Source organism: Meles meles, chromosome 8 (genome assembly GCF_922984935.1).
Source record: "Meles meles chromosome 8, mMelMel3.1 paternal haplotype, whole genome shotgun sequence".
NCBI classification, from domain to species: Eukaryota; Metazoa; Chordata; class Mammalia; order Carnivora; family Mustelidae; genus Meles; species Meles meles.
Window position 1 is genome coordinate 106840384 of NC_060073.1, and position 13287 is coordinate 106853670.

Sequence of the window (13287 nt, forward strand, 5' to 3'; positions counted from 1 at the left end):
GTGGGAGGACACCAGAGACTTTCTTTCTGGGATAATACTTGACATTCAGTGAACACTTTCTATGGACCAGGAGCAGCCGCAGTAGCCGGCTCTGTGTTCGGAACCGCCTTATGAAACAGGCGACTCTCGTTATCCGACGGACGAGACAGTCAAGGTGTGGAGGGATGGAGTGATGGACCCCAAATCCCACCGCTAGGAAGTGGCAGGGCTGAGACTTGAACACCAGCCACCTGGCTTCAGAAACCACCTATCTCTGATCGTGTTTTAATTCTCAAGAAGTACCTATCTGCGAAGGTATTCCAAGGATCAAGAGAGTCCTGGAATAGGTATCTTTGTCCATCTACATCAATTACGTATGGAAAAAAGAGAACCAACACTCTGTATTGGACTCTGGGGTAAAATTAAGCCAGAATTCTGTTCTACTCTAAGGATTGATATTAGGACTTAAAGCCGTACTTGAATACTATTAGGGCGGTATAGGCAACAACGTTCTTTTTTTAAAAAATGCGAGCCTCAAATTGGACAGCCTGCCGGGGACTCTTACTGGTGGGGCCTGGAGGTCAGCATCGGCCGGCCTCCCAGCCTTTAAGCCTGCATCTCCTGATCTCTGGATCTTAATTCTGAAGCATCACAGCCACCTAGGAAAACTAGAAAATGAGGAACATTCAAGAAATAGATGTTATTTTTCTAATAAATGGAGAGAAATGGCCAAACGCTTGTTTTCTCCTCAGTCTGTCGAAGGCTGATAAACTGCTAAAACCAAAGAGGAAAGTCTCTCAGCCTAAGTTTATTCATCACCCGAGAAGATTTTCTCAACAGCCCCATTTTTATTTGCTCAGTTATGCCAAGCCACCTTCCCTTGGCCTCTGTGTTGAGCCACAGAAAGTGTCTCACAGGGTTTAGTTATAAGGCACTTTATTTTTATTCCAGAACATTCTGATAATAATTTGCAGAAACCAGTGCTTTTGGGATTTGCATTTAAATCAAGAACTCTCCAGTTTTCTTGGCTGATCTCTTACTGTCGGACCATATTTTTAGGAATTTTACGGAATACTTCAATACTGGGACTCCCAGTTTTCTTTCCCCTAAAGAACTGAAAGCAGATGATTGCAGAACAAGATTTTTTTCCCCCGTGCCACTCCAACACAGGAGGAGCTGATCTCAGTGCTTGTTCTTTATGAATCAAATCTTACTACAGCCAGCACTATTGTAGATTAAGTTCCATTATAGCTAATTCAGAGATTATGTCTTTTCTTTGGTTGTCTAAAACTGGTTTTGACTAGTACTTTAAATAAACACCCTTAACTAACTTGCAAGTTGGAAATGTGTATGTATTTCTTTTGTGACAGTAACGTATCGAAATTAACTTTATAGAGTGCAAGTCTTCAATCCCTACAGCATCGTTGTTCCAGGGATATCCAGTATAACAAAATTTCATTACAACAACAAAACCCCTCTATATTTTGTATGATTGTATTTAACATTTACGCAATCTCAGAATGCATCTGTAGGTCTCAGCACATTCAATGTACGTTATTTATACATAGAAATGTCTTGTTTCAAGACCATTTGTCTATTTCGTTTAGATTTTAAAATAGTCACCATGTAAAGAGGTTTGTTTGACCTTAGCTGACAGCTGACAACGACAGGGTTTCCTCGCGGGTATTAAAAAACGTCATTACTGGGGCTGCGTCTGCAGACAGAGTGAGGGTGCTTTAACTCTGGCCAGCTTCTTACCAGAAGAGGAGGTCTTGGCAGTAACCCCGATGCTGTGTTTTTGATTGACTTTTTAATTATTTCTGTAGGATCATTATGTTGCAAAGACGGTCACACTCTTTTAACCATGATTATGATAGGACAAGGACACTTGTCCATAACTATTTTCTTTCCACTAAGAAGCACAGCATGTTTGGTGCCTGGTTTCCCTTTTGCGAAAAGGGAGATAGCATTAGAGAGGAGCTATGAGACACAAGAATTCATAAGCCAGCATAGACAGCAAGGACACAGACTTGTATCGGCCCCGTTCCACCCCACCCAGAGACTGTCATTGCAGAGCATTCATCTGTCATCTGCTCTCACAGTGTCTCTTCTCCCCGAGGCTAGGCAAGGGGAATGAATAACAGAATCCGGCAGTATATCCCGTAGTATTCTGGTTCTGAAGAGTGTATGACTTTAGTGCCATTTAACTTGAAAAAAAAAAAAATGACAAGCTTACTTCTTTTCCAGGAAGCAGATGTTTTAGAAATTTTAATAGCCAACTTATTCTTGTTTCCTGTCTGGATTTTGAGATTTGAGAGAAATAGAACCCTCTTTGAAATTTGAATTGCTCTGGGGAATTAAATATTATTAAGAAGTTTGTTAAAATTGTTGAAAATAAAGAACTCTCTGGAATTACCTTTGAACACACCTGGTATCGGCTGGAATGTACTCACGTGAAACACCAGACCATACCCTTCTTCCAGGCACCTACAAGGAACAAGAATTTCCTGAGTAATTGCCCCTTCCTTGCATTTTTCCCGTGCCTCCTGGCACACAGATGTCTTCTGTTTCCCCAGCTCAAAGCAGTTTTCTGTGGTCAGAAAGAACCTATGACTCAATTTCTTTCAGACCACTCCTCTGCCCACAGAGCCGAAAATGATTGCCTTGCCATGCCCCATCCTTTGGCATCACATGAAGGGCTTAGGGGACCGTTGGCATTCCCTCCATCAGCCTGAAGAGGATGGTGATTCAGTTCCCCAGATTTCTGCCCACCCCTTCTCCTGGTCTGCGGCGCCTTGTTGGAGGAGCCCTGTTGTTTCTGGCCTTCCGCCAGTCTCCATCAGCAGCAACCTGGGTGTGTCAACGTGGTTCGCTCTTTGCTGGTGGATTTATTTTTCTTTTTTAAAGATTTTATTTATTTATCTGAGAGAGAGATCATAAGCATGGGAGGAGGGCTAGAGGGAGAAGCAGGCTCCCTCTACTGAGCAGGTAGCCCAGTGCGGGGCTTGAGCCCAGGACCTTGAGATCGTGACCTGAGCCGAAGGCAGGAACTTAACCGACTGAGCCACCCGGACTCCCGTAACTGGTTCATTTAATACTCAGCCTGATGTTGCTGCCTTCTCAGTTCCTCGCAATCCGTCCCTATTACCGTCCCTTAACAAGCAAGTTCACAGCCTGCTCTTTTCTGAACTTGGCTTGTAGGTGACTCTAACGTGACGGAGCCTGTGGAGAGTACCTGGCATTCGGTTATCAGAAAAGGAAAAATCGGTTTGATTTGCCTTTTTAAAGGTATACTAGCTACTAAGTAAGCCATCCAGAATGCATGTATTTTAGGTGCCATGTGGGGTACAAACTCAGGCTTTAGAGTAGGACTGATCAGAATTTGTATACTGACTCTACCTCTTATTTTCAGGTAAAATTTCTTAGCTTCTCTTATTTTTATTTTCTTTATCTATAAAATGGGTGTGGTGGTAATAGGGGTTGGTTGTGAATTAAATACTGCCTAGCATTCTGCCTAGCTTATAGATGCTCAATAAATGTTAGCAATTATTACTCACTAATTTTTTTTTAAAGATTTTATTTATTTATTTGTCAGAGAGAGAGAGAGATCACAAGTAGGCTGAGAAGCAGGCAGAGGGGGACGAGAAGCAGACTCCCAGCCGAGCAGAGAGCCCAATGCAGGACTCAATCCCAGGACCTTGAGATCATGACCTGAGCCGAAGGCAGAGGCTTAACCCATTGAGCCACCCAGGCGCCCCTACTCAGTAATATTTTTGAAGGAATTGCTCTATTCATCTTTCATTGCCCTCCTTCCTAATTTTTTTTTTTACTCTTTTCTCTTTCACTCTCACTCTATTAAATGCTAAGGATATATGATTAATACTTCCAGTCAGATGCACAGGGTTTATGGAGAAGACTCATCTGCTAAGAGGTCTGGTTTGTTGCAACAATTTTGATGCTAAGACTTTGCCCACGTTGCAGATATCAGTGTCTCCCCAAGCGGGAATCTTGATTTACAGGTTATTCTGTATTCTGCCTCAGACAAGATCAGCAAGTAGGTGCCCCCATGTGAGGCAAAGAACTTTAAAGTTACGAGGGAAAGCCCTGGAAACCACCTAATGTGGGCTTTTTGCCCCCATATACTGCCACCTCTTGGTCTTCTATGAAAGGATAGTTGTCTGCTTTTTCTGGTTGGAAGCATCGAGAAGGCCTGTTCTCTCGTGGATTCTTGGGATCCGCTGAGGAAGGTGTTCAAAGGAACTGTGGCAGGCGTGCAGTCCAGTACTTCTCTCGTTGACCTTCTGGAGGGCTGTTAGCCTGTCCGGTGTTGTGGTGGGCACCGGGGTACACAGCTCAGGCAGACACAGGCTCCGTCCTTACAGGACTCCTGGTCTTCCTCACATCATGCTGGGAGCCCTTCTAGTGACATCTCAGATGCCAGCCTCTGATTCAGCATGTCTAGTAATAATAAGTATGCAGTTTCCCAAGACAGATCGTTCTGGTTTCATAGTTACGTAGTTTTCAGAGCTGGAGGGGACCGAGGAGGTCATCCTCTTCAGGATAGTTGCTTCTGGACTTAACTTCGCAAGTGAACTTCTACTCAGAACACTAATCTATAAAATGGATAAAATTAGCTGTGCTGCAGGTGTGTCCGTGCCCACTGGATGGCCCCTCTCGCATCCCTGAGGGGCCCCTCCTCCGATCCCTCACACCCTGACCCAGGAATTTGGATCCCCTCTAACAATTAGGAAGACTTGTCCTACATTGAACTTGTGACTTCCTATTATCCAGATTCAGGCCCCTGGAAGAGCACAGGATAAATCCATTTGGTTTTCTTAATAAAAAGCCTTCTGGTACTTGAAGAACACGCAGTATTCCCCTTGAGGCTGGCCTACACCTTCTCGTCTGCAAGATGAATTGGGCTTCTGGCCTTTCACCTGTCTTCAGGTCCATGTTCTCAAACTTCGGGTCCGGAAAGTCTTTCTAAAGTTCTCATTTCTTCTGGGCTGGAAACTAGAGACAGAACTTCTGTCAACTATCTTTGATGAATTTGAAGTGGGTTTTTAATTCCCCTTCCTCACTCTTTCCCCCACACCCTCGCCCCCCGACCCAGATGGAATACTTTGACCCTCTTAGAGAAAAAACTGTTTATCATCAAGTTTTGAAAAGAAAAAGGGTGTTAAGGACCTGGCCCTCTTAGATGGAATGACATGGGCAATCTCCACATAATTCCCAGTTTAGGGCCTGGCCTGACAGCAGCTCTGTGTCCCCAGAGCCTTCCAAACCCCTGTCAGCGCCGCAGGGCAGGGCCCGAGCGAGCGGGGCCACCCTCTAGTTACTGCTGGTGGCAGATCGAGTTTCAGGGCCCCGGGCGATCCACACTGCCTGCGGAGACCGCCTGGCGTCTTGTGTGGAGCAGATGGAAGCCGAGTCTGAAGGCGCTGCTGGCAGCCGGTTCCCGCTCGGCCCAGAGCGCCGCAGTGTCAGGCCCCAGCCACGGGAGGGGATGAGGGACGGGGCCACCGGCGACATGAAAATAGAGGACTTGGCAGCTGGAAAAGTGGATGCATGTACCCTTTCATCAGAGGCCCTAGCTTCCTTCCACTCATTTTAATTGACTGTCCCCGTGGTTGCTTGTGGTATTAGGTTGGGAGCATTGGTTACCGTTGTTTTCACCCTCTGTCCATATTTTATGTAGAACGGTGTGTTCAAATCGAGCTTGAATATAATTTCGTGAGCTATGTAGGACACTGAGGAAGTATGAGTTGAGGATAATATCTGGCTTTCTGCATTTTGTCATATTTTACCATCTGTGCAACACATGGGAAGTGTGAGATTTCTGTTCCTTTGCATGAGGGATATTACAGAGGGCATACAAGATAAAAACTTGTCTCCTGGGTATCGTCGCTGCCACCCGAGGCCTTAACCTGGGACCTGTAGACATCAGGGGAATATCGATGGCATGATCTGGGGGTTCCTTAAACAGACTGAAGTTACACGCAAATTTTTGTGTATAAATTCTTGTTCGTGTTTTTCTGGAGAGTTTTCAAGGCATCTGAAACCGAATAATGATTAAGGATGACTGAATAAAGTTTTCAAGATCCTGAAACTGAACTAGGTACATCTTCTAAGCAAGGCTTATTATACTGGTGTTCATTTCTTTTGTTTTTAAAGAAATTGCCTTGAAAATCCTGTTTTAAAGTAAGCCTATGATTGAACGTCATCCTGCCTTGGTCATCTGATTGAGGACTGACGTGGTTACCTTTTATGCACTCCATGCGGTGTGGGAACCGAAAGAAAACAGAACGGCACCATCTAGAGGTGTGAATGAAAATCTCACCACTTTCCAGTCAGGCCCAGGCCTCCTCCTCACCTGGAGTCTTTAGTTGTAGTAACTTTTTCTTTCTTTCTTTCTTTCTTTCTTTCTTCCTTTCTTTCTTTCTTTGTTTTTTTTTAATATTTTATTTACTTGACAGAGAGAAATCACAACTAGGCAGAGAGGCAGGCAGAGAGAGAGGAGGAAGCAGGCTCCCCACGGAGCAGAGAGTCCGATGTGGGGCTCGATCCCAGAACCCTGAGACCATGACCCAAGCCGAAGGCAGAGGCTTTAACCCACTGAGCCACCCAGGCGCCCCTCTTTCTTTGTTTAAAGTAGGCTTCATGCACCCAGCATGGAACCCAACATGGGGCTTGAACTCATGACCCTGAGATCAAGACCTGAGCTGGGACCAAGAGTTGGACGCTCAACTGATGGTGCCTCCGGCGCCCACTTGTAGTAACTTTTTAAGTCTTGAACATTTTTTTCTTCTCAAGTAACTGCAGATCACAGAGGTGTGCATCAAAGATATTTGTAATCTATACAAATGCTGCAGTTGTGGGCTGTAGCCTGGCTACGCTGGAAACACAACTTTAATGAAAGTATAATGTGGTAGGTGCCGCTTACTCTTTCATAGGCATATAGGTCTTAGGATCTACACCGCATTTGAGTCTACTTTTAATTCTAAAGCAAGAACAAACAGATGCCCGCTATAAAATCATTTTGATATGGGCACTTTCTTTCAAAGCAAGAATAAGAATTGAGTACATTGTCTTAATTACTCTCTGTATTCCTCTTAGCACGGTGATGTAGAATGGTGTTTGCCACGTGGTGCCGAAACTGTGGGGTTGCAGGTCGAATTCACTCTGGAAAAATAGATCAAACAAGATTTGTATCTACATGAAGACGTATCAAAGGCGGTTTGGAGCCTCTCTCTCCAGCCCCAGCCCTGCCATTACTTTGCAATGTCAAGCACGTTTACTTGTTTCTTCTTTTATACAGGGGCTAATAATAGAAGCTAATTTAGGGTTGTTGAGAGGAGTAAATGAAATAAAGTTGTTAAGCACAGGGCCTTGGACATAAAAAGTCTTTTAAAATTAGCACTGATCAGTGACTACTCTCATCACTGGCCAGTGTTATTTTCAGGACCAATGTCATGAAATGGAAACTGTTTAAAAACCTGTGTCTCACAGAGAATTTTTGTAGCTTTTTAAAAAAGTATCTTTTTTTTTTCATTGCAACGTAATTGACATACAACACTGTAGTAATGGCAGGCATACAACACAGTGATTCAGCATTTATATGCATTATGCCGCGATCACCACGAGAATCTAGCTACCATCCCTCTGTGGCCGTGCGGAGTTACACTGTCCTTACTGTATTCTCAATGGTGTACCTTGCTTCTTCACTTCTTATTTCTTCTGTAAGTGGAAATGTGTGCCTTTTAGTCCCCTTCCCCAACTCACCCACCCCCTCGCCCTACTCCCCCAAAATGTATAGTTTTAAAAAGCATTTTCACAAACACAGTCTTGTTTGATTAGAGTTTCAGTAAATATTGATTCATATTCTCGGTAGCTATGGGTTGAGCTCCAGTTAGGTATCATCCCATGTCTGGTATTGGAGATTTGGTACCAGAAACATCAGTAAGAAAGACACAGGCCTTCCACTGCAGTGAGAGAGCTGGACAAGAAGGCAGTAAGTCAGATGGCTCAAAAGAAGTCCTTCGTGTGGAGAAAATTCTTGTGGTGTGGATAGAGGGTGACTGGAGGCCCACTTGACATCGATGAGGTGGCTGGGAAGAGCTTTCTGAGGAAGTGGCATTTGAGTCCCCTCCTGAGTGACAGGAGCCAGCAGCGTGAGGGTCCGAGGAAGCAGCGAGTGGAAAGGCCGCTGGTGGGCGTGTGTGGGCCAAGCACGTGCACAGTCCAGAGAGGACACCTGAGCCGCCAGAGGGAGTGCGGCAGGAGGGGGCGGCCCAGCCACAGAGATGGGGGCCTGGCGGCCGGGGACTTTGGACTTGTTCTCTGGGATGTGGGAAGAGACTGGAGAGTTGTAGGCAAGGTGGTGCTAACTCAGATTTCTGTTTTAGCAATATGCCCTTTGCTTCTCTGCGGAGAACAAGTTATAAGGGAGCAAGGGCGGACGTGGAAAGACCAGCTGGGAGACTTTGGCAGTAGTCCAAGCAAGAGATGATGGGGGCTTGGCCGAAGGTGTCAAATTATTGGCTAGGAGTACGGATCCTGCCCACAGCTCTGCACAGTCCAGAGGCAGCGTGGCACGTGGTTAAGGGCAGCGGCCAAAGCATCCGACTGTCTGGTTTGAAATCTGACTTCATGAGCTCTTGGACGCAGTGCTTGACTCCTCTGTGCCTCTTTGTTACCATCTCTGTAGTGGCAGCGATGATGGGACCTTCCCGCTAGGATGGCTGTGAGGTGCAAATGAGAGAAAACTCGTTGTCAAGTGCTCCCGAGAGTGTCTGCTAGTGCTGCTCGCTCCTGTCATCGCTGCCACCTCCAGACACGAGTGCCACGCCCTCACCATCCTCTACCCGCAGCGCACACCCAGGGAAACTTAGAGCGGTTCTGAAATCGGAATACGGGGTCCTTGCTCGTGAATCCGTTGTACGTTCTGTAGCATGGCGTGTAGTAGGAGCTGTCCAAGAACGATACTGACCTGGATATCGGTAGCTCAGAGCCCAGTTGTATGGACCCGTGAAGGTCTCGATGCACATTGAGGAAATGATAAATAAGGCTGGCAGCGAGTCCCGGTGTATGGTAGGGAGCATCCAGAGCCTCTCAGCCCCAAAACCTGGACCGTCAGAAATGTAAATGCTGAGCTTTGAAGAGAGCTCTAGACACCAAGCCAGTAGCATTAGTAGACACGTAGTAATACACACAGGAAGGGAGAACTGAATGTTTCAAGGACCTTGTAAGATACCAAATCTCTTTAGATTAGAGGACATTCAATTCTTTTTTTTTTTTTTAAAGATTTGTTTATTCATTTTAGAGAGAGCACGCACGTGTGAGTGCACAGGCTGGAGGGGCAGGGAGAGGCAGAGAATCTCAAGCAGGCCCTGTGCTGAGCCCTGAGCCCGACGTGGGGCTCCCTCCCAGCACCCTGAAAACAGGACCTGAGCCGAAACCAAGAAGTCAGATGCTTAACCGAGTGCACCACCCAGGTGTCCCTAGAGGACATTCAGTTCTTTATTAAATGGGGCCAGATAGTGTATAAATACGTGAGACCCCGGGAGTATCCCTAAACTGTCCGGTCAGACTTGTAATGAAGGCATTAACCCAACTTCTCTTCGCCACTTCCTGCCTTTGCCTGGTTCCTCGTGGAGTGAGCAGTGACAGCGGTAAGGAACAGGAGAGAGAAAGGAGAAGCAGGGAGCTAGAGAGTCCGTCTGCTTGCCTGACCTCGAGCTCCTCAGCCGCCGCGGTGTCCCCGTCGCCGCGGCTGAAGGCGGCCCCTTTGTCTGTTGCAGAGTGTGAGCACCTGATCCGCCACATGCTGGTGTTAGACCCCAGCAAGCGCCTCTCCATGGAGCAGATCTGCAAGCACAAGTGGATGAAGCTGGGCGACGCCGATCCCAACTTTGACCGGGTGAGCTGAGTCCTGCGCGCCTCGGGGGGCCTCCGCCGGGAGCTCCTGCTCTCTTTGTCACATAAGATTGTAGTCGTGCCCGGACTGCAAAAGGGCGGGTGCTGGGAGCAAACTGCCCTGTGTCACCGAAGCAGGAGGGAATTTTAAAGCAGCTGGGCTGTTGGAGAGTAGTGATCGCAGTTGCTGGCCACTTGCCCCCAAATCATAGTCCCTCCTTGGCTTTCGAAACTGTAGAGCCCACATTCCTGCAGCTCCCCGACCCCAGGGACAGCTCCTTCCTCTTGTCCTTGTGTTTTACGTTCCGTGGCTTCTGCAGCGCAGCTTTATTTAAACCATTTTGGCCATCCTGAAGGACCTCAGCGAAACAGGGATCTTGTCCGCTGGCAGCTGAGGACCTAGAACTTTCTTGCTTTGGCTTTGTCTGAGGCCAAAAATATCCCAGGCTTGGGGCATGGAACAGCTAGTTCCTTATAGGTGACCTGCCATCCTTGCGTGGTTAACTGGGGCTTTGACAGCTTGACTCTTTTTAATGTCACAGTTAATAGCTGAGTGCCAGCAGCTGAAGGAAGACAGACAGATAGACCCCCTGAATGAGGACGTCCTCTTGGCCATGGAGGACATGGGACTGGACAAAGAGCGGACGCTACAGGTATTTCTAAAGGCGTGAAGGACAAAGCGAGGGGTCGCCGTAGTCCCTCTGTCCTGCCTTTTCCACTTTTTTCTCCCTCCTGGAACTTTCCCTTTTCTTCCTGTTCTTCTTCCTCTGCCCCTCTCTTGAGCCTCGGCAAGAAGGTGCTTTGGTCTGCTGATGTACTACTGAGAGTTTGGTTATTGACATGACATTTCACCAGGGTTTCTCACTCTTTTCCCTTCTCCCTTGGTAGTCGTTAAGATCAGATGCCTACGATCACTATAGTGCGATCTACAGCCTGCTGTGTGATCGACATAAGAGACACAAAACCCTGCGTGTCGGAGCACCTCCTAGCATGCCCCGAGCCATGGCCTTTCAAGCACCAGTCAATGTCCAGGTGGGCAATCACTCCAGTGACCTGAATCAGGACAAGTAGCACAGGGGAGGAGGGGGCGGTGAGCCAGTGCTCGCAACTCACTCCAAGAGAGTTTCCTCTTCTTCTTTACCTCCATCCTCTCCTGTCTGTCACGTCTTCCTTTGTCAGAGGTGAAGCGAAGGTCAGAACTTCCTTGACAGAGAGGATGGAAGGGTATTCCAGTACTCAGGATGGACAACAGGAGTTGCATTTTGTTTTTTAATTAAAGAAACAGCCAATCATTGAGAGAGACTGTTTTCCCTAAAGAATGCTTCCTTGTTGTAGCTTCTAAGGGCAGAGGAACCAAAGACTCAGAGGTAGAAACATAGACTTTAGCAACCAAGAATCCTTTGAAAGAGCATCATGATTTCCACCTAGCGTGTCAGACAAGAGTGTATGCGTCTGTGCTGCTTTCTAGGCGGAGCAGGCCGGTACCACTATGAACATCAGCGTTCCCCAGGTGCAGCTGATCAACCCAGAGAACCAGATCGTGGAGGCAAGTAGTGACCTCGGATAGCTGTCAGCCGAAACCACTTTCTTCCCCGTATCTTTGCTTCCTTTCCTGGCTTTCCATTTTAAATTCCTTTTTATTTCTAATTTGATCGTATTTCCTTCCACCTCAGCCGGATGGGACCGTGAACTTGGACAGCGACGAGGGTGAAGAGCCCTCCCCTGAAGCCCTGGTCCGCTATTTGTCCATGAGGAGGCACACGGTGGGCGTGGCTGACCCCCGGTGAGTATCTGACCGACAGCACTGAGTATTTCCTCCGCAGAGAATTCCCACCCGACTTGGATTCCCTACCGTGGCTCATTTTTCCTACTTTGTTCTACCTCCTGGATGAGATCGAATCCAGTGGCCGAAATATGTTTTTCTAACCCAATTAATCACAGTACTTGGGTGAGGAACATGGTAACATCTTGGCTCACTAAAATGGAGTTCTTCTGATCTAAGATGTAAGTCACTTAAAATTCATCCGAGTTTAACAGCTTTTAGAGATACTGTTTACTACATGTTCTAAGGCACGACTCATTGAAGAAGGGAGGACAAATGGTACAGTGTAATTTATGTGAGTTAAAAATTAAGTGAGGAAGACTCCAAAAACATACCAAGTAAGTACCAGTTTCCCACAGCGTTTTCCCAAAACAGTCCTTCGGTATGCTCTCTGATGCCCTCACACGGGGAATGTACCGAAGGCCGGCTCTCTGTTTTTGTTCTACATTTGAAGACTTTCAACATTAAAAATAGCCTTACCTCTTCTCTGGATATTTCCTTTACTGTGCTGGGAAGAGAAGGTTATGGCAAGAGTTCTCCTGAGAGTTCAATTAGGGGCGAAGCTAGCGTTCTTATAAATATAAACCTTTTTTCTCTGAGTGATTTCCAAAAAAGCCTCCCAAGGCCGGCTGGTTGTTTGCTTTACGTTTCTCTTTCTCGGCCTGTGATCAAACAGGCAATAGGGGAGCATTCTGGCTTCAAAGACCCTGTCAGCTGCACAGGGGCGGAGTCCTGTGTCACTCCGTTGGTGGAAAGATCTCTTATTTCAACGGGTGCTGTCAGCCTTACTGTTGGGGCCCAAGAGCCCTGCACGTCCACCACTTATCTGTCCCATCAGCTCCGACGGGAGTGATTGCATTCTTTCCCTGGTGAATCAGTTGCTACTTCGGGCAGCCATTGTTTTAGTGGATGGTCTGTGTCCTCCAGAAGCTCGCTGCTCACCTCCAGGCTTTGAAAACCCGAACTGGAGTGGTGCCAGGATTTCCTCTTGGCTCAGAGCTGTTGGTTTTACATGACTGGTCAACGAAGAATAGCAATCCCCAGTCCCAACTGGGAAGGTGGCAGAGAGCCACATTCCGTGCACCAGGCTTCTGCTTGCTTTGGGGTCTTCGAGGCACAAATTCAGAAGGAAAATGAGAAACTAAAACAACCACCACCACCACCACAACAAAACTTGTGCTGAATTTAGCAGTTTCATCAGTTTGGGGATATAAGCATGTTGGAGTGAGACAGTTAACCAAACTTCTCTGTCATCCTGTTTCCTATCAGCACGGAAGTTCTGGAAGATCTGCAGAAGCTCCTGCCTGGCTTTCCTGGAGTCAACCCGCAGGCTCCGTTCCTGCAGGTGGCCCCGAACATGAACTTCATGCACAACCTGTTGCCCATGCAAAATTTGCAACCGACGGGGCAGCTTGAGTACAAGGTACCCAGATGTGGGACAGGGCTTGCTCCCAGAGAAACACATTTGAGCTTCCTTTGGGGGACTTTGAGGGACCTTGCCCAGGATTTAAGGGTATATCCTTCTAGAGAAGGACAATATCCCTTGCACAGCAGCTTGGGTGAGAGGGAAG

At 47.1% G+C, this 13287-nt stretch overlaps 1 protein-coding gene across 7 annotated transcripts in view; it reads left to right on the top strand.

Moving 5' to 3' along the window:
• SIK3 (SIK family kinase 3) overlaps positions 1–13287 on the top strand; it is a 244460-nt gene that overhangs the window by 203528 nt on the left and 27645 nt on the right. For all 7 annotated transcript variants that reach the window (XM_046017210.1, XM_046017214.1, XM_046017213.1 and 4 more), the window contains exons 7-12: positions 9780–9898; positions 10437–10547; positions 10783–10926; positions 11363–11440; positions 11568–11677; positions 12986–13139. In XM_046017210.1, coding sequence (XP_045873166.1) covers positions 9780–9898; positions 10437–10547; positions 10783–10926; positions 11363–11440; positions 11568–11677; positions 12986–13139 — 716 coding nt within the window. The remainder of the gene's footprint in view (positions 1–9779; positions 9899–10436; positions 10548–10782; positions 10927–11362; positions 11441–11567; positions 11678–12985; positions 13140–13287) is intronic.